At 39.9% G+C, this 20,430-nt stretch overlaps 2 protein-coding genes across 3 annotated transcripts in view; both read right to left on the bottom strand.

Annotated features, from left to right (window-relative positions):
* Nucleotide 1: 1 nt before the first annotated feature.
* On the bottom strand, nucleotides 2-5,955 carry USP50 (ubiquitin specific peptidase 50). Its single transcript, XM_054077806.1, has 7 exons — nucleotides 5,789-5,955; nucleotides 4,723-5,031; nucleotides 4,106-4,301; nucleotides 3,299-3,496; nucleotides 2,716-2,858; nucleotides 1,521-1,653; nucleotides 2-847 (listed from the first exon to the last, which is right to left on the bottom strand). Exons 1-7 carry the CDS (start codon nucleotides 5,953-5,955, stop codon nucleotides 680-682), a joined length of 1,314 nt encoding a protein of 437 aa, XP_053933781.1. The 3' UTR covers nucleotides 2-679.
* A 4,026-nt stretch (nucleotides 5,956-9,981) lies between these two features.
* TRPM7 (transient receptor potential cation channel subfamily M member 7) overlaps nucleotides 9,982-20,430 on the bottom strand; it is a 57,803-nt gene continuing 47,354 nt past the window's right edge. The window contains exons 27-40 of one of the 2 annotated variants that reach the window (XM_054077396.1): nucleotides 19,499-19,575; nucleotides 18,598-18,657; nucleotides 17,149-17,230; nucleotides 16,676-16,746; nucleotides 16,130-16,167; nucleotides 15,407-15,432; nucleotides 15,076-15,126; nucleotides 14,922-14,987; nucleotides 14,019-14,302; nucleotides 13,612-13,694; nucleotides 13,137-13,342; nucleotides 12,481-12,532; nucleotides 12,282-12,388; nucleotides 9,982-11,515 (exon numbers count right to left, since the gene is read on the bottom strand). In XM_054077396.1, coding sequence (XP_053933371.1) covers nucleotides 11,385-11,515; nucleotides 12,282-12,388; nucleotides 12,481-12,532; nucleotides 13,137-13,342; nucleotides 13,612-13,694; nucleotides 14,019-14,302; nucleotides 14,922-14,987; nucleotides 15,076-15,126; nucleotides 15,407-15,432; nucleotides 16,130-16,167; nucleotides 16,676-16,746; nucleotides 17,149-17,230; nucleotides 18,598-18,657; nucleotides 19,499-19,575 — 1,334 coding nt within the window. In that variant the 3' untranslated portion in view covers nucleotides 9,982-11,384. Of the gene's footprint in view, nucleotides 11,516-12,281; nucleotides 12,389-12,480; nucleotides 12,533-13,136; nucleotides 13,343-13,611; nucleotides 13,695-14,018; nucleotides 14,303-14,921; nucleotides 14,988-15,075; nucleotides 15,127-15,406; nucleotides 15,433-16,129; nucleotides 16,168-16,675; nucleotides 16,747-17,148; nucleotides 17,231-18,238; nucleotides 18,337-18,597; nucleotides 18,658-19,498; nucleotides 19,576-20,430 lie in introns of those variants that run through there. The other variant, XR_008451824.1, reaches the window with a different exon arrangement.

Raw genomic sequence — 20,430 nt, 5'->3', positions numbered from 1 at the left:
ATAATTTAAAAACTATTTTAGTTGCATCTTGTGTGTTTTCCTGCTCCAGCTGTGAGGTCGTTTTCCCTCTCTGAAGAGGCTGGCATTCAGTAATCTTTAATTTTACATTTTGAGCTTTTGTCTGTCCGCACGCATCTTGCTGAGGGAATTAAGACCAGTACTGATGGTTTACCAGAAACAGATTTGCAGTGCTAGAAGGACAAAAATGACAGTACTAGAAGAATGCCCTTTTCTCACTCTTATCTTACTGATCACTTCACCGACTGCTCTCTTCTGGAACACTTACCTCAGCGTTCTGGCCGGGTGCTTTCGCTCCACTGTCTATTTCTGAAAGGCACTTAAAACAGCATCACTTACTTCAACAAGGACATAGGAATTTTCAGGTAGGTGCATCGCTGCTCACCATTTGTGTTCTTTTGAGGAACGCATGAGGTTTGTCATGAAAAACAGCCGTTAGACCTTGTACAGATGGAGTGGATACTCGGTCCTTGCCAGGCTTGGAAGCTGTAACACTTCTCTCTAGAAATTTCTTCCTGAGAGACCACACCAGATGATCGGGTGATGCAAATGCTGTAATTTATTGATGAAACAGGACTTGGCTCATGTTGTGCATGAATTCTATTTGCTCTTTATTCACATTTGGTATTCATTTTCCAGGGCTAGCAGATTTTTAATGGGTTCAGATATGGTCTTGACGGGTGTAGAACAGGAGATAAGCTGTGTCAGTCTGCACTGAGGAGTCTGGAATCTTGGTGATCTGTGCATCATCAAATATGTACCAGTTTTCGCTGATCACGTGCTTGCAGAACGCTGTGTAGTGGCCATCATCCAGAAGACCAGCATGGTTCTGTATCAAACAACACCGACTGTTGAAACAGAAGGCTCGGCTCTTTCTCCTTACAGGCAAAGCTAGCAGTTGGCAATCATTTTTTTGTTTGCACTTAGAATATTTTCTCCCCTCTTTTCCAACACGCTCACACCCTTTTTGGTCTGCAGCAAGGAATACTAGTTCAAACAAATGCTTTAAAGCAGCAAACAGATGATTGTGCTTCTCTACTTTGCACTCACAGTGAGTGATGGAAAAAGAGACTATTCCGTCTGTACTTATAGACAGGATCCGTGCAGGATCAGCCTCTGCGTTTATGCTGAAAAGGCTGAGGAGGCGCCAACCAGCTGTTCGGCACTAGGAGTGCGTGGGTTTTAAAATGTGGGGATGTGGGGGGAAGAGGGAGAGAGAGGTGATAAAGAAGAGGGGAAGTTGGTTGCATAGTGTTAATGAAAAGTGTATGGAAAACACTGACACACACACACATATATATAAAAAAATCCCATTAATCATATCTAAAACCCATGTTACCAGTACATTATTAGTAAAGCAAAGAGGAAACATGCTCTAACTGCAGCTTTTAAGTGCCTGTTACAGAGATGGCTGTTGTTCTAATCCAAGTCCAAACCGCCCCAGGCTTCATCTGCTCCCCAAGGCCGGGCGTTACGAATGAAGTGGGAAAGGCAAAGCTCACCACTGTAGCACACAGGCTGTACCGGGTGTCCTTGCAGGGAAGCGAGGAAGTATAAGGAGAGAGATCCAGGTTGTTGAGCGGATAGTAGATGTCTGTCAAGAGTTTCCTTTCGCTCTCGCCTTGCCATTCAAACCTGAAAGAAGATTTTGAACTATTTAAATAACACTCAGCTTCTTTCCTCTGTTGTGTTTGCTTAACTGACTTCCCCAGGGGAAGGGAAAAACGATGAATGACTACCCAGCATTCAGAAACAGAAAGGTCTACGTGAATGTTGAGTTGTGTGAGCTGAAAGAAGACGCACAAAACCTGTGAGAAATGTCCAGCAAGGCAAGAAAAGGTCTTGCTTCCTGATCCTTCTGGCTATTAGAAATAGCAGAAATCAAATCACTGCATTGCTGTCACTGTCCTAGACGTTTGGGACTGCCCTGTTGGCAGCTCTTCCGTGCCGGCTCCATCCCTTTCCTGGGTAAGTACATTTCAACTTCTATAAGGCAGCCAAGGGCTGCAGCCGGGGAGCACCGGTTCATGTGAGTGTGTTAAGGGAAGCAGGTGATGAACAGGAAATTAAATAGTAACTTTACAAAACTTAGGCCTGGGAAGGCAAATCATCTCGATTTTCTTTATAGGTGGGAAGTTGTTAATAAATTTAGCACCTGGCCACGTGTGGCTAAGAACATCTGCTAGTCAGGAGCTCTCGCACCAGTGCACTGCTCTGTTCAGTAGAAACAGCAGCTTAGACCTGCTTTAGTCAAGGCGTGAGCAGAGATAGAGGGGCTCAGCTGCCACAGTGACAAGCAAAAGGCCCTGACTCAGTTCTGCACTTAGGCCCCAAGTCACAAGCTCTCCCGTGTGTCACAGGGACTTGTATTGCCAGGAATGTCTGACCATACAAACCGCTGCGCTAATATCCAGTCAATCACTCCAAAGTGGAGCTTTACTTCCCTTTGGAGAAGAGCTCCCCAGTGTAGTGAGTAAAGTTGGCAGTGCCGAGCAGGGCAGAACACCTCCTCTGAGGTTTCCGGAATGCAACGTGCATGTTTGCCAGATCTGGTTCCGTAACTGCCCATTTAGCTTCCAGGTATCAAAAGTACCAGAACCACCCATTTATGGTGCTTTTTCCTTTTATGCAATGCAAGTGATTGTCCTTCATATCTCACAAATCCCAGGCACCGGCCAGGTCCTACCCTCTGCGTACCTCTTCAGGTGAAAAATGATGATCTGCGGTGCCTTAGTTACGGTGCCCTTTACTGCAGTATCTTGTTTAGTTCCACAGCAGAAACAGTGGACTTGGTTGTTCCTAGTCAGTGTGTCCTGCTGGAAGAAGTGTTCGAGACAGTCCTGGCAAAGGGAAAAAAAGAAACCATTTGATTAAACACGTCTTGACCCCTGAAGATCCTAAGCAGGGTAAGAGAAGGGTTTGCCATATTTCGGAGCTCTCTTCCTAATCAAAGCGTAATATAACAAGGCTGACATTACAAATACACTTGGAACGGTGTAACATCTCCTCAAAAATGAGAAAATAATGAATGCTAATGAACAATCTTAGTATCCTTCATCCCATGGCAACTCAAGAGTGTTGTTCCCATAACCTCGCCAGCTTCTGTGCTCCAGAAACCACTATAGAAACTCTGCTTAGGTCCAGCTGAGTGACTTTTCAGTAGCGCCCAGGAAACCAAAGTACCCAAAAACCCACATCATCTTTGCAATGACACATATTGAGCCTAAGCCACCTACTCCATATGAAGCAGAAACCAGCAGGAATGTGCTGGAGGCTGTACCTGCAGGGAGCAGGATGTCTTGGAAGGGATGGGCACGGAGAGAATGGTGAAGTTCTCAGGTCTGTTGATGGTGGTCTTGCATTTCAGACACTTGACACTGTAACTGAGTTGTCCCTCAAATAACTGTGTGATAATTGATGTTTCACCGACGCTCCCTCTGCTCGCTTCTGCCTCAGTTCCATGTCTTCTTTTGCTTGGCTATACAGAAAGAAAAAAGAATTAACGAAATGCGGGTAACCGGCTGTTCCAGAAGTGCCTTCACTGGCTTCTAAGGGTCGCTGCCTGCCGCCTCTGTTAGTCTGGTCACAGAACTTAGCTCTAAAATGCTATCACATTACTTGATGGTTCCTACAGGCCGAGTAAGATAAATTCCTTTTCGGAGAGAAATTAAACAAAAATATGATACTCTGGACACTAAATGGGAGTGATTTGGCATTGCCAGAGCAGCTCTTTCTCTGTGGGTCTGAAGAAGAGAAAGGCAAACACGGGGACACAGCGGGTGAAGATATCAGGCAGATGAAAAAGGGGAAGAACGTAAAGTGTAGAAGAAGCAAGGAAAGGGAGAGGTGAGGATAACAGAGCTACAGACGGCATTATCATTTAAAGGCTGCGATTCGATGTTGCATTAGACAAGACGCAAGTGAATTACTGTGTACATGGGTATGAAATGAAGAAAATGGCAATTTTTAGCAGCCACATCATGTAGCTCGGAAGAGGAAGACGGGCAGTTATTACACGGAATGCTAAATCATGAAACGCACAGAGGAAACAGCCACTGTCCCCAAAAGAGCAGAGCCGTGTCCTAACCTTTATGAAAGCCTTGTGGAGCTCATCCAGCACACAGATGAGAAACTCCTGCGCATCCTGCTGCATACCTCTGCTGAAAACTGGGTACCGCTTTGCAAAGGCTGAATGAAAACCCTCTGGTGAAACACAGTCAGACTTTCCACACCACATACTGGATATCAAGGATCCAAAGGCAGTCACAGACTCGTCGTTCTCCCTTGGAAAACAGAAACATAAATCTCAGGTAATGTACGAAGAGATGGTGGCTCTACCGTCAAATGGGGGCATAATATAGATGCTTAGAAAATGTACGCAGGTATGGAACCGTCTGACAGCCTGGAGTTTGGTTTGAGGGACTCTGCAGATACTAGAAAATAACAGGAACCATCATCGACAGAGGCTGCTGTTACCATCAAAATGAAAAAGAAGTATAACGCTTAAGTCACCCAGCAAGGAAATTATTTGCGGTCTCCGAGGAAGCGGAAGGGAAGGAAACAACCAGCTCGTGGGCGATTTGACTGTGACTGCCTGGCAGGGAGCCGGCGGCCTTGGACATTCCCATCACAACTCGTGTCTTTTGGAAGGCAAACGGCAGTGCCATGCGGAAAAATGTAAGTAGTGTGAATAAATCAACTTACTCTGGTAAGGCTGTTTCATACTTCCCAGAGAGGAAATACTCCAAGAGCGGTGGCACGCTGCAAAGGCACTGCAAAGTTGCATTCATGTAGCATGTGTTGCCCAGATTCGTCAGGCCAGTGAGCCCTGGGAACTGGCTGTTCATCTTCTTCTTCTTCAGTTTCTTGCCAGAACGCTTCACTCTTCCCGAGAAAATGGAGTAATGCTTCGACCTATGAGGAAAAAAACCCCACAACAATGGAAATCTAAAACACTGCAGTGCTTCTCGTATTGTTTTTTTAGAAAGCTGTACTGTCTTGAGGAGATGTTTCCTGCTGTACCAGGATTTTCTTTATAAGTCACATTCACATTTACTTTCCTCAAGCTAATAGAGCAGTAAAGGCTCTCCGTCTCCCACACTGAGCTCCTCCCACTACGGCGAGATGCGTCATTGAAAGGTGTTATTTAAATACCTGGGTTTTAGAGTTATTTCTAAATTTCCATTCAGTCTTTGATTTCACACACAATTACTGAAAAACCAGAACCAGCAATAAACAGCTACCTGAAGTGTTTCTCCTTCCAGAATGCTCATTTCATTTCGCCTCCGCAGCGGTCTCATACTTACAAATTTTCTAAACCTATAGGTTGCCCTCCAGATATTAACATTTTCCATAAAATGTTACTTAATTCACATTAAGAAAACGTAAGTATGTTTGTTTTCTTACTGCCCCGGTCCGTCCTGGACCAAACTGTCCCCAATGAGGCAGCAAAGAGTTCTGAATGCGGACCCTGCACAGCTCAGCCGTGCTCGCGGATGGTGCCTATCTTTAATTTTTTAAAGGCTGCTGTTCTGATGAAGGAGAAGGGAAAATTCTGAAGCCTCAACAATCTTTGTAGCTCAGCACCACCTGCCCAAGTCTCCATTTCCAGAGCAACCATAGCCAACGCCCGTTTTCTACCACCTAACAACTACAAAAAAATACAGAACGGTTTCCTTTTAAACTGCGATAATGGCAGACTCATCACCTCCAAGCAGCTCTACAAAGCAGTATCCTATGAAAAAACTTAATTCCATCTTTTATAGCCAACTCCATGAAACCTCGACTCAGAGGACAAAACATGTTGGGATCATTGGGTATGGAAGGTGGCTCGAAGCCACCAGCAGCCTCACAGGGAGCCTGTACTTGCCTCAGGTGAGGGGCTGTCTTTTGCCTTCCTCTTTTCCTTTTACCACCACCACTTCTGTTCCGTTTCATGGCACCACTAGCATGGGTCTGCACGTTCTGGCTGTCCTGTTCCAACTCCTGGGCTCCCCTCACCCCAGCGCTTTGTGATGTCACTCAGGGGAAGGTGCTCTGCCCAATCTGTCTCCTCCCTACATGCCACCCAAAAGCTTTAGCAGAGGTGGGCACCCACCAGCTCCACCGGGCGGCGTTTCAGGCTGACCCAGGATTATTTGCTTGCCCGTAGTGGTGTTTGCATTTATTCCTTCCTCTGTCAGAAGAGCAGTGATGACTGAGGGTGTTGATCATAAAAGGGCAGAGCTGCCTCGAAACATCTCGCTGAGTCTGTTTCCTGGGGTTTACAAAACTTCCATGGAAGAGGGGGAAAAAAGGGTAATGGCAGAGAAGAGTCCCTGTAATCCGCTAATGAGACAGCGTGGTTGAGTTCTGTGTTTCATAGAATCACCAGGTTGGAAAAGACTTCTTAGTTCATGGAGTCCAACCACTCCTATCTGCCCCTAAACCACGTCCCTGAGCACCTCATCTACCCATCTTTTAAACACCTCCAGAGCCACAGGTTTTCCCCTACTTCACGTACATTCTGGGAAGTAACAGGTCTCCACAGAAGAAGCCCAGAAAGCCATTAAAATAATCCCGTTATGTTCCTTGTTAAGCTTCAAGCAAAGCTGTCCCCAGCGCTCTCTGGAGAGCTTCTCTGCTGCCACTATGGATCTCCCAAGGTGTGCATCTGCAAAGCGAGATTGAAACCCATCACCTCGTCCTGCCCCACTATTCATAACCTGATCCACAACACGTTTGTAAACGGAACTGTGATATTGCACATATTTTATGAAGAGCTTCGAATGTTTCAAAATCGACATTATAATCCCATGGGTTAAATCTAAAACTTTTAACAAATGCCTGAATCTGTACTAATATGTAAGAGTGCATTCACAGGGTTTTTTCTACCCTGAAGTATTTAAGTAAGTTTCGTTGGTGAATCTCAACGAGTTAGGAATTCAACTCTGCCTCTTTCTGCAAATGCATTCAGTTCAGATATGGAAAGTACGAGGTTGAAATGCGATGCATTTCCCTCCATGGAGCTGTGATTGTACCTGGATGGACGAACTTGGTTGAAGCATTACTGGTAAAATGCAGAAATAGGAGGGTTTGCAGATCCATCAAAAGGCCGTCTGCGGAGCAACTGCGGTGGCTTCGTTTGCTTTGGGCAATTGAAACACCCCAGACATGACACGCAGAGTATTTCTGAACTCTTACTCTTCTGTCTGTGCAGGTACCAACCAAAGCCTGTAGCACATCTGTAGCCTGTACAGAAGTGTAGGAGTTCAGCAAATGCTCTGAAAGCCTCTTCTGGTGGAGCCTTCATTGTCATATCCCTGAGAGCAGCTCCAATGCTTCTGCGATTCCAAGGCCCCTTGTTTATCCCTACAGACCTTCGGAGGGAAAAAAGTATGAATGAACTTCTAATAATATACACTAACACAAAATAAAATCCAAATGGTAATTAGGGCAGTTGCAATTGCTCTAAGAAAGCATCAAGAAAGGACAGGAACAGTAAGGAATTAATTTTACTGTATTGCAATTTAGCAACTTAGATAAATTGTATTCGAAGCATTAAAAAGCACTTTTGAAACTATGATTGGGAAACAATAAGTTAAATTCAGTTTGTAATATTAGTTCGCATCATTCAAGAAGGTAAAAGCATATGCTTGTTCCCACCTTTTGCGGAATCCAAATCAAGACCTTGATTTACTATTCCAACACAACACGATGTACAAATCCACGCCAGCGCTAGAAACCGCGAACTCGGGGGCTTCAAACTAACTTTGCATTACTCACCACAAAATGGATTACTTGCAAGAACAAGCTGTAAAAAGATGAAATAACCCCAAGTCTTCTCAGAAGCATTGTTATATTTTTTAAAATGTATTTTTTTTTTTCCGATTAATCTGTTAGGAATGTTCAAAATGAACTGTTACTACCAAGTTTTCGGCTGTGGTGTTCTCCCCCCTCCAAATTCTTGCGGCGTTAAGTGTCGTGGCATGAAATGAGCTGTAATCACAACGCATCTATTACCACGATGTACTTGGGACTGTTTTTCTCTGAAATGTTTCAACACTTAAATACTGCAAGAAAGCTGAATTTGCTGGATTAATTACAAAATTAAATCAGCACACTTGTATATTAAAGGTTTTGCATTAAGAAATATTGGTGCTGGAGGAAATTAAAGGGTATTTTAAAACAGAAGTTACATAAGCAACCAACACTAGTTTACAGGTGTATAATATTCAGTTTAATCTGTTATTCAATGTTTTTTTCTTCTAATGAAAATATTCTGAGGATACTGGAGGGAATCACAGCTACCTGTCAAGCAAAACCATGCAGCTTGCCCATTTCTCTGTATGAGACATTCTTTACGTATCCTTCTAGTATACAAGTCTGAAGCATTTCAGATTCTTAACTAAAACTACTTCGGGAAGGTTTCAATTAGTATTTGTCTTTACGAACCAGGGTCTAACAAGGCACACCCATATTTGGGTTTGTATAGTTAACAGAAGTCACAGTGCTACTTTTATTTTCCTCCTCTTCAACAATTTAAACAAAATTTAAAAGCTGAAGGATCGCTACTCTTCTCTGTTCATAAAGCACTGGGAGAGTGAGAAGGTGTTTGCACGGGGAGTGACACAGGATGTCCTCAACCGAATTAAATTACGTGGGGCCATCTTCACGTTGCTATACCCTGGAACAACAGAACATGGTATTATCCTAACACAGTCAGGCTACTTCTTCAAACCAACTTTTTCTTTGCCAACACACCTCTCTGATGCCTTCCCTGAAGGCTACTTGTATGATTTTGTTTTCTGGTCATGTGAAGAAGAAGGTAATTTATGAACATTGTCATTTTCCACCTGCTCAGTGTACACATCGGCTTCTCCTACAACTCCAGCTGTCAGTCACAGTAAGCTAGTGCTCACGCCAGGAAGGCTTACAGAAAAATGTAGTGTAAGCCACTCCAAGTCTTACATACACTCCCCAACCCTCTTTGTCCTTTTTGATCTTGGAAAGGGTATCAGGCTCAAGTCACTGCAATATTGTGCAGAGGGAACATCCTCCACCATCACACGAAAGTCACATCTGGTTATTTTGATCAGAAATGAATCACAAGCAAAACTACTGAAGAGAGGTGTGAGTAAAAAAAAACCCTGTGTGTTGTCCGGTATTTGTCAGGAAACGAAAAGTTTTCTAACTTTACTTAAAATTTTCCCAAAAATGTTTTCCTATTTTACACCCTGAATTCCTTCACAACATCCAAGGCTCCTCTATAGGAATCCTTCCCAACTTGAAGCGCCAGCCTCACTTACAGATTAACTGGTACAGAATCACAGAATAGTTTGGGTTGGAAGGGACCTTAAAGCCCATCCAGTTCCACCCCTGCCATGGGCAGGGACACCTCCCACCAGCCCAGGCTGCCCAAGGCCCATCCAACCTGGCCTGGAACACCTCCAGGGATGGGGCAGCCACAGCTTCCCTGGGCAACCTGGGCCAGCGCCTCACCACTCTCAGCGTGAAGAAATTCCTCCTTATGTCCAGTCTAAATCCGCCCCTCTCCAGTTTATACCCATTGCCCCTCATCCTGTCACTAAAAGCCTTTGGAAACAGTCCCTCCCCAGCTTTCCTGCAGCCCCTGTTGCTGGTAACTTGGCTAAGAATATAGCGTTAAAAAGGGGTAAGTACGTCCTGAATATTCAGCTGCCTCAGAGCAACAAAAGGGGATGCAGTCAGGCATCCACAAAGCAGGTCCTAATCTTAAACAAACATGGTAAAGAGCTTCAAAATATTTTTGTCTAATTAACCCCATCACACATTTGTCTGCTGAGAGTTCTCTCTTCCCGCACCGCCCAGGTTCTAGTGTTAGCTGAAGTCAAGATACCTGAAAGGTGGACAACTGCTTTGATCCAGCATGGCAAATCCTACTTTTCTGCACAAAGTTACTTAATTACACAAAAAACCCTTTCCGATTAAAATGCACAGCAGAAGTCTGTAAACAAGAATAAATTTATTTTAGATTCTTTAAAGATTTAATGATATACAAAATGTATACAGTATTATATCCTTATAACATTTTACCTTTCCCCATCAAACATAAAACACCATTTAAACAGCTATTGTGTTCGTGCCTTAGGTCTGTATCTATAAGATACACTACTGAATAAAAAAATTTATAGAGCTATATATTGCCCTTTTAATTAAAAATTACAAATTAGTACCTATGTAACAAAAAAAAAAATCGCAGCATGAAACTTCAGTTGGACAACAGTTTTTTCTTGCTGAATGCTCAACAATATTTGGGACAATTAAATTACATTTTATTGGCATGAAGGTACATTGCAATCTCCCGTAGTTTACATAATGCTAATCCAACCCTAGTCTCTCTTAAATAAGTACCACAAATAACATAACATTAAAGATGTCTTCTACACAATTTTAAATACATTTACAAGTTATGCGTACATTCGGTTTTGATATACTGGTTTTACGAGATCTTTGGAAGGCATAACTTCTGAAGCAGTCACTACATAAGAGGAAAAGCACTTCCAACTTGTGGTCTTACAAAGCAACTTATTGGGACCAGCACATACAAATTTCTTCTATTAAATACGATTATACCAGTCTATCATGGCTTTGTTACTATTTGATGGTGACTTGATAAAATTGAAATGTATAAAACAAGAAAGTTCATTATGCACTGTCAGGCCTCCATTCCATAAAAAAAACCAAAAAAACAAAAAAAAAACCCGAGATTTTCAGCCTCGAAGCTGAATCCTGATTCAGGAGACACTCGCTATTGGAACAGATCAAGTTCCTACCTTCAGCCTCAGCCTCCTGGCGTTAGACACACACCTCATTTGGCTCTGTCCCCTTCAACAGGCCAGATTAAAAGACATCTGGTGAGAAAACACTAGTGGAACACTTCCTAAAACGTTCAAAGAATACTCTGGCATTACAGAGGTAGGTGCTTTCTCCTGCCTTTTGCCGAGTGACAGCAAGACGGCTGCCAAACAGACAAATGCTTTACCCTAAAACATCAGCTACCAGAATCCTTTTGGTTGAAGGCATATTGCACACCACAGGACTATAGAAAGAAAATCCTCCACTAAAACAAAAAACAACAACAAAAAAAATCCACCCTCTGCTAAAAAGCCCCTTTGGAAACATATCAAATACTTGTCATTATTCAACCTTTAAAACAATGAGCCGCCAAGCTGTAGATGGTTACCACAAGTTGTTAGGTCCTTAGATTACGGACTAGACAAAATTCCACTTTAAGACAGCAATCTTTGTTTCAATATATCTTTCTTTTAATTAGCGAAGGAAAGTTAAGTGACAACTTTGTGATATTCCATGAAGTTTGGATGAAGCCAACTGATTTGGTCACTTCATTAGAGCATCAGACGAATTGAATTAGCTGAATCAGATTCTTTGGTGCAGCTTCCAGGCTGAATTGTCAATTCAGGGGAATCATCCTGAGGAAATATAATCTTGTCAGGTGTGTAATCATTCCTCTTCAGATCTGTACAAACAAAATGAAGTCATACTGATTACTATTTCTTGAGCTAGTAGAATCAGTAAGGCAAAAAAGACTTATATATGCTTATGTACTTAGAAAGAAAAATTCCTCAATATGCACTGTGTCAAAAAAGTTTATCATACGTCTAATCGTAAGTCTAAAGCTCTGCTTTCAAAAGTGATGGAAACTTCAGAATTATTTTATTTATAGGTATTATAGCAAGTATTGAGTCAACTTTCCATGGAAATTAGATCCTTCCATCATCTGTTTTGATGTTAAGCACATTTACAACGCAAATTTAAAATAAATGACCTCCCTTCACCTGAGACACAACCTGGAAGAGAAGCATGAAACAGGCAGGAATCATGCAAGTTCCTTACGTTGTTCCACTGCAGTCTAAAAGCCCGATATAGAAAAACAGTTTCTAGGTTTGAGATGAGTGTAGTGTCGTCCATGAAACAAAAATATCTGGACTTGGAAGTTTTAACAGAATGAATGAAGGACCCTTTGTAATTTTTGACTGTACCTTCTGAAGCCTTGATCAATCTAGTCTACCCTCCTGAAATACTGGGCATCTGGATATGGAACAAACAAACTATAATTCCTTCATTTAGGATTTTATCTTAAAACCGTGTATTGTCTTAAAGGTAAAATTACAAAAGTACTGTTTGTTACTTATCCCACTTTCAAAGCAAAATGTAACTATTTCATTATACATCATACAATATTTCATGACGTGTCTCCGAAGAAGAAATGCCATAACTCTTACCAGGAAGTTTAAGCTTTCTGCAGCAGGAATTACAGTGATGCTTCGCTCTGAAGTTTTTTATTGCATCCTCTCCCAAATTGGCCGGACCGAACACCATATCGTATGACCTTAGAAATAAAGTGTAGGTAAAACATCAGTTGCTTATGTTCTCTGGTCAAAATTTCATAATACTTTTCTTTACTCTCTTCTTTAACTTTACCTTTTTTCTCCAGCTTTTATCACAGATGGATCTGTCAAGTTTTCACCAACACCTTCAGACAGCACATGAAGAAAAAATTAAATCTGATACATTACATAAATGCATTAATATTAAAAAGCCTTGGCATTCTTAGCTATGAGTTCTCAGCTTCCCCAAGAATAAAAGCAGGAGGAGGAATCAAACAGTATGTGATATCCTTCACCCTTACAAAAATCACTCCTAAATGAGCACTGTGTACTTCTGATTTCTTCCATCTACTTTTACAGATCCCTGCAATTCCCAACTTCAGTTTTCACCTGCGAGAAAGAAGTTTCCTACATAGTTCTCACAGCCAGAGCATCTGACACACAATTCAGGATAAATACAGCTTACCATGCTGGCACGACGCAGATCTCCCCCCAAACCAGAATTTTTTTAATGGTGCATATCATTAGGAAAAGATGTATATACTTATATTTCCTGTGTCGCTGTGATATCTAATGCCATATTAAAGTAAGACAACCATAGATTCAGATTAACTAGGCCAAGACACTAAATAATGCTTGTTATTTATTACACACATGCAAAATCTTAACAAAAGCCTACGACAAGAGAAAAAAAAAAAACCACATATACCTACCTTAGCCCCAATCCCAATTCCAAAACAAGAACATTACCTTGCAGATCTAGTACCAACAACTCTCCTCTTGTATACTCATACGTCCAATGGCTGAAAGCCAGCATAACTTCCTCTAGCATGTTAGTTGGAATTATTTCATCACCATTATTGTTGTTGTATTTTCTAAACTCTCCAGTCATGCACTCTTCAACTGCAAACCACTGGCCAGCAGAGTGGCAATATAACAAGAAAACTTCCAGGAACCTAGTAAAAAAAATACTTAACGACTGTACTTCCAAAATAAATAAATACATAATTGCTAGTAGATTTTTACTTGATTTACTAGAATCGGTGCAAAAAGTAGAAACTAAAAATATTGCAAAGGATAGTTCTGCTTGACACGTTCTCAGTAATGTTCTGAGACATGTCTTCACATATTGGTACCTTAATACATTTGAAACACCTGCTAACAATCCCATAGGCACCTTCTATGTCAAAAGTAGGCAACATAATGGAATTTTTAATGCACTCACCTTGGAGAGTACGGAATGGATTTGGGCTTCATTTGATTGAAAGCAAAGGTGAGCTTCTGTGCTGCCCTCTGCTGCTGAATTTCCTACAATTCAAAGCTCGTATTCATTTGCTGCATTATTTGCCAGAGAGCACCAAAGAGCCAAAAAGTAAGCCTCTATTCCCCCAAGACAGTGTAACAAATTGCTTGCTTTTTAAATTATATCTACATTTTAAGACGAACTCTTTTGCTTAAGTAAACCATACTGGAACACAGTTTTAACACCTTAGCTCTTACAGAACTCCAGGTTAACCTTTTATTTAATAAATACATACTAACTTTTGGGGGTGAGGGAATGGAGGGTGGATCCCATTTAACATATAATGCCTACAATGTCTATGTTTATAGATTGACAGTGATAAAACTTACTCTCAAGCACAAGTGTAACACAGTGTCCTCCTTATAAATGCTTGACCAAGTATTGACAACTTCCGGAAGAAAAGACTTGATGATATAAAGATGTCCCGATTTCAGGATATCATATTCTGACCATGTGCATACTACTTTAAGAGCTCGACGTAAACCTCCTCCCATCTCCTCTTTACTTAAAAATTCAATTTTAGCACAGAGTCCTAATTGTGACCAGGAAGACATGCTGTTATTCAAGATGCTGGGAGAACTTTCTTCAAGGCGATACACAGTGACTGGTTCACCTATGTTACAACATAAAAAGCAATGCCTGCATTTATTTTTCCAAGTTTAAAATTAAAAGCACTGAAAACCTCCATTATCTTAATATTGTAGCATGTTGAAATCTAAGTTGTTACTAATATCCTGAACTAACAAAAAAATTTAAACTACCCAGTTAGAAGATCTCTCTCCAACCTCTTCCATACAGCAGCAAAATACCACCATGGTTTTGTCCTCCTATTAGTGACACCATTCAAACAGCATTAAAGGACACTGAATGTTAGTAATGAACAATTTATGTGAATCAAGACAGCTTAAGGGAATCCTTCCAAAATAGTTTGTTATAAAACCAATACTATCATCACTGTATCGCCATTTCCAAAGGCAATTACAATTAAATCTAGATTTCATAATCAAGTAAGCTGCCCTAGAAAAGGTGTCATACTCATTTATATTCTTGAGTGTTGCAAGACAGACACTAGACTTCTTTTAGTTCACTAAAACTTCAGTTCTACGCTTGCTGTGAACAAGTGTGAAATATGGCTTGATCATTCTGTACTAGAAGCAATCTGCACAGGGTTTACTTTTGTTTTCTTCCCCAACAGATCAGAGTGAACCAGCAACAAGGAATACAATCCTTACCTCTTGGAGGCACAGGAGTGAATGGAATGCTCTGTGATAATCTCATCAAGTTATTTCTTTCTACAGCTAGACGAAAATTACAGCATTCGTTAAAGTTTAAGGATCCAATAATTGTCATTAAAAATATGAATACTAGTTCCTAATAGGCACTGACCTGAGTAATAGTAATTGATATCCATAATAGGCTTGAAAGGAGAAGCAATACCTGAAAGATATTGTGTATTAAAATTACCACATAAAAACAACACTTGCCAAGTAAGTATAGTTTGAAAAAGACTTGCAGTGTAGAAAATCATGCTTAGCTCGTCAGTACTGGGGATGGGGGGTAATTAAAGACAACTGCAGTGTTTAGTGGTAGGCCACCTATTAAGCAATAAATAACTAATACTGTTAGTTGTCCATTAAGTTCCAAATTACCCGCAGTGAAAAAACATTCTCATACAAGACCCAAACAGTTGCTTATATGAAAAGTTAAACAAACTTACCATTCAATGCATCTTCTTCAGACGGCCTGTGAAATGCCACAAAACAGTCATTGCTTCTTAAAAACTTATTTTGCATCCAATGATTTTGACACATCGTCCTAAGTCACCTTGTTAACCTCACAGTACTGCTTTTGTCCTATTTTTCAAGGGCAGTGCGAGTTTTTTAATTACAAAACAGTCATGAAAGGCTGCTAAGTGATCGCATGGTTTTTGAGCTATACTTTAAATACCACCAAGTCACGTACAGCATTATGTCAAGTTTGCATCACAAGAGCTCATTCCCACAGAGGTGCTTTAATTAAAACCTGTTCACAACAGCTTACCCTTCTGTTATCAGATTAATAAGGTAATGGCTTTAACAGTTAACTTGGGGGATAATTGTTAACACGAGTAGTGTCTGCACAATTTCAGAAAAGGGTTACGGTTTGAAAGGTTGGGTAAAGACCTTTACCAGGAAGCTAGCTCCTTAATAAGTGTCAACACAATTGTTTTCATTTAGGGGCACGTTCTGCCCTCCGACATGTGACCCCATTAATCTAAACAGAACCTGTCAAAGCATTCCAGTGAACACATTCAGTTATTTATTAGGAAAAAAAACTTTAAACTTTGTTTTTTCATTAAATGCAACTCAATACCACCATAGCCAAAGACAGCAATGAAAATAAGAAGCAAAATCTAAATAAAGAATAACAGAATTGTTTCATTAGTAGGAAGTTTACTTACATCTGACTGCTATTTGAAGGTCTACCTTGTATCCAATCCTTTAAAAAAAAAGAAAAGGAAAAAACAAAGTTTGAGCTTTGCAAGGCAAACATAGTATATTTAATCAGAGGTGGGGTGACAATGTGATTTAAGGTCTTTCTGATTAACAGCCTGTACTGCAGTATTTCACCAGGCTGTACTGAACTACAGTTGAGTGGAAAGACTCAGATACAACTGAGGAATAGTAATTACAGTTAAAAGAACAGGTAAGACTCTGTATTTGCTACAGTTTTATGGATTATATAACTAGTTCTCTTCTTAAACAAAAAGTTGTGTTTTTTTCCAAAAACAGGAAGCAGCATATGTTTTCATAGGAAGAATATGCACACTACGCAGTAGAGAACATGCAAAACTTCTTCCCTCAGCCATAAGTTTCTGGTCCCTTTCTGTTGCCTCCTTGAACAAATGGCTCCACAAATCAGTATTGGTCTTTACACAATTTGTTTCTTCTCCTCCATTTATTCAATTTCTGTTCTGCTTAACACTAAAAAGGAGGCAGATACAAACCGTCAGTAATGCTGCTTTAGAGTCTACTTGCTGAGTGTCTTCACTCGATGCTCTTCTACTCTTGCTGTACACTACAAACGAAAGAGATTCGTAACTAGACAGAGAATGGCCTGTGTCATTGTTACTTACTTCCTAATCGTTACTTAATTCCTAATAGGGTGAGCATATTAAATGCTTAAATCATAATCGTGGTTTAAATCATAATCGTGACTCTAGTTTAAAAAAGCCTGATCCACAACTACCTAATCTTTATCGGTTTCCAGCACAGTCCCAACTAGAGCACTGAGGTTTTTTTATGTGTGGCAAATACAAGGTAACAGAATTAAACTGGTGTGAACAGAAGAGTGGTACTACTCACAAAAACATTTCAAGATGCTTCAATTTTCTATGTTTCCTTTGTATCCATTAAGAATATGCATTATCAACACAATTCAGAGATAAAATCAGGTCACCTGAAAAGATGACACACTTACATTGTTCTGAATGGACTCCCAGAGGGTCAGTAAACCCACCACAAGAACTAGATTGTCTTAGACCACAGTCGGTTTGAAGACCCTACAAAAAAATCCCAAACAAAACATATAGCATTAGTCAGCATTATCGTTGCTTTCAACTACTGCTCTTTTGGCAGTCAATCCACCCAGTTTTCTTTTCTAGGACAATCTAGGGTTTTTATTCTTTTTCAAAACTTCTGCATGTCCCTCAAACACCTTGCTGCACAAAAACGTACAGGTTGAGTGCATAATTCAGTTACAATGCTCTTCACAGTAACCATCAGCTCTAACATTTTCAGGTGCGCATTAAGACCACTGACCCATACTGAAAGAGCTCTTTTAAAGAGAATGTTACAGTAAGATACAATTACAGAAATGTATGTTACTTTCAATCTCTATAAGCACCAAGTTCAGCTATTCTGTCACGTGCCTTTGTTAACTATCAATTCTGACTTAAGAACATGGCTCTAGGAGAAACTGCAGCTCAGTTTCGACCCACTAAAATTAGGAACAGAATGTAGAGAAGTCTTGTCATGAAAACCTAAGGTTTATTAATGGAATTTCCTGAGGGATGTATTTCTTAGCACTGAGTAAAAAAACTTTCTGAATATCTGTTTAGGTGGTCACTTTGACAACAAAGTATTTCTTCCGCAAAAAAAGAATAAAGGCAGTTTCATTGCAAACTTGAACACGTAGACCGGCAGAGGGCTGGAACATTCCTTAAAACCAGCCTATTAATTGCAATGGTTACCTGAATACAATGTAAAAATTCAAGATTTTGAAGAATAAACCCCAGAACTTGGAATGCTGCTTTTGATTCCAAGATTCATAAGAGCTAGGAAATTGTTACCACCCTTTTTCACCCTTCCCTCTTAAGGAACACATCCCCCACACCTAAAGACATACACACAGGTCTGTGTGTATGTGTATGTCCAAAATGTCTATCTATACAAACACGTGTATGTGTGTGTATAACTGTGTGTATATAATGCATATATACACACACAGCAGACTATTTTTTCACATCCCTAAGCAAATACTTCACTGGAATGCAACACAGAGAATGCACCTGCTGAAAGTGTCTTCTGAAGACTCATTTTTTAGGTCTATATGCATTTCAGTGTTCAGTATACATCTTCAGCATCTTACAATCAATGACTGCAGGGCCTACAAGAAAGGTAAGAATCAAACCAGTCCCACCAGTTAAGATGGGACAACTCTATTACTAAGCATCTAAGAACAGCAGTACTGTCTGGAAATGCTGCTGGAGTTCGCATCCCAACATACCAAACACTGGATAGTCAAAATCATGACTAGGGTTTACTTAATGAGATTAAAAAAACAGAGTTCCCCATCTTCACTGTATAGAACACATTTGGTATGTGGTGGAAGTAATGTCTCCAATAAATGGAAACCTTCTTTACTTACTTGAAGTCTGGTTGTTTCTATGCCCTCCAATATAGCTTTTTTGAAGTCTTCCTGTTGCTCCTATTTAAAACAAACAAACAAAACGAAGCAAACTGTAAACACTGTTACCAAAAAAAAACATGCCAAAAATCACACACAGAGCTTTTTGTTCACACATTATACTTATCAGGAGGCCCAGAAGGAGTAATTCAGAATAATGCTCACATTGCAAAAGGTCATAATGCAATTCTCAAGTCAGATTCTCCCCACAATGAGGGGTAACTGCAAATGGTAACTTGTATTTACTAACTTACCTTAACAGTTACAGTGAGAAAACTAGTTTGTTTATACATACTGTAGCACTTGGAGAACAGTTTTTTTTACAGTTAATCATTTTCCATTTAGTTATTTCCATTATTCTTTACTCAAATGGAAATTATATACCATTTCACAAGTTTACTAAGAAACGCATTTTTTTCTTGGCAGCATAACAAACTACTTTTGTAGCTTTTAAAAGTCATATACGCTATCATCTTGCTCTATAAAGTATTACTTAAATCACTGAAACCTTGAAATTGAGTGTCAAACGTTTAATTAAAGGGTAATTACAGGATACATAATTTTATCTTAATTCACAGTTGTAGTCATCTCAGCTTGCATAACCTCAGATCTTGTTTAATATTAGTATCATATTACGAAGCAACGGTACTTACTACTTGTGTTGTTAAGGTTCCATGACCTTTCACTAGTGTTCTCATGCTTTTTTTAAATCATAAAACAGATACACATCCCTTCCAGGCTGCATTTTGTAAGTTCTTTGATTATATTTGCTCTCAGACTTTTTCAAAGCATACTGTGAAGTTACAGTTTAAAAAAAATTATTACCCCCGTTAAAATGTTTGACAAATTCTTCCACGCTTACCTCAATATCAGTACTTCTTTCCTTCATCTTGCTTGCTGCTTCTTTAAACCGCTGTAACTCCATGCTGTCTCTGTGACCTTCGACACAGTGAATTGAAAAACAGTATTCAAAATCAAAGGCATCCTCTAATATTCTGACCATGCCAATAATTTTCATCACCACAGCAAAGGGTTACAAACCATCTAAGATCTGTGTGCCTGTTCGCACTAACTTTCCAATCTAACAAAATATTAATATGAAACCATTGCTTTTCCTGCATTAAGCTGTGGATTATCACAATTCAAAGAGTAAAATGTAAAATTAACATTTTTAATATTTTACTCAAGTGTATGCTCCTCACATAAAGGAACAGGGCAGTCCAAATTACAATATTTTTATGTAGGTATGAGAAACGAAGGAAAAGCAGATAGTTTTCTTCAGGTAGCTTTTACAATATACCCTTCATCCTCCTAATTTCAAGAAATACTTTTGAGAATTTTACCATGGCTTTATAATGAATGAAAAACCTACTTGGATTCACAATGGAAAGCTACGCTGATATATCAAAGTTTTATATATCACGGACAGTAAGAATGAAGAGTATGTTCTAAATGCTACAGATGCCAGAGGGCCATACACTAAAAATCTGGCTCCAGTAAAATAAGTACAGTTAGTATTCAAAGTGATTAGTGGTGAAGAACATTTAAAGATTAGAGTTATACAAACACTGTCCGTTATTTCTGTTTAGTTTTGCTTTCTGAATATAATAATAAAGTTTTCCTTTTTTAAACCATGAGACAATTATAAACAAATAGCTGGTGAGCGTAGAAACGTGTACATAGTCTCCCTATGCATACACAAATCTAAAAGTGCTAGCACATGTACGTAGCTTCTTAGAACTCAAAGTTTCAAAGCAGTAGAATAAACTCTTCTCTAAAGATTAATATTCTTGC

The sequence above is a fragment of the Cuculus canorus genome, chromosome 12, assembly GCF_017976375.1.
Source record: "Cuculus canorus isolate bCucCan1 chromosome 12, bCucCan1.pri, whole genome shotgun sequence".
NCBI lineage: Eukaryota > Metazoa > Chordata > Aves > Cuculiformes > Cuculidae > Cuculus > Cuculus canorus.
Note: the sequence above shows the minus strand (reverse complement) of the source record. Positions and strands in the feature narration are given on the sequence as shown.

Excerpts from the sequence above, each read along its gene's own strand:
- USP50 (XM_054077806.1), bottom strand. The coding sequence starts at position 5,955 with ATGAAACGGAACAGAAGTGGTGGTGGTAAAAGGAAAAGAGGAAGGCAA. Across the intron at positions 1,654-2,715 it reads ATCATTTTTCACCTGAAGAG|GTTTGAATGGCAAGGCGAGA; the intron begins GTACGCAGAGGG and ends ATCTTCTTTCAG. Across the intron at positions 848-1,520 it reads ACAGCCTGTGTGCTACAGTG|AACCATGCTGGTCTTCTGGA; the intron begins GTGAGCTTTGCC and ends TGTTTGATACAG.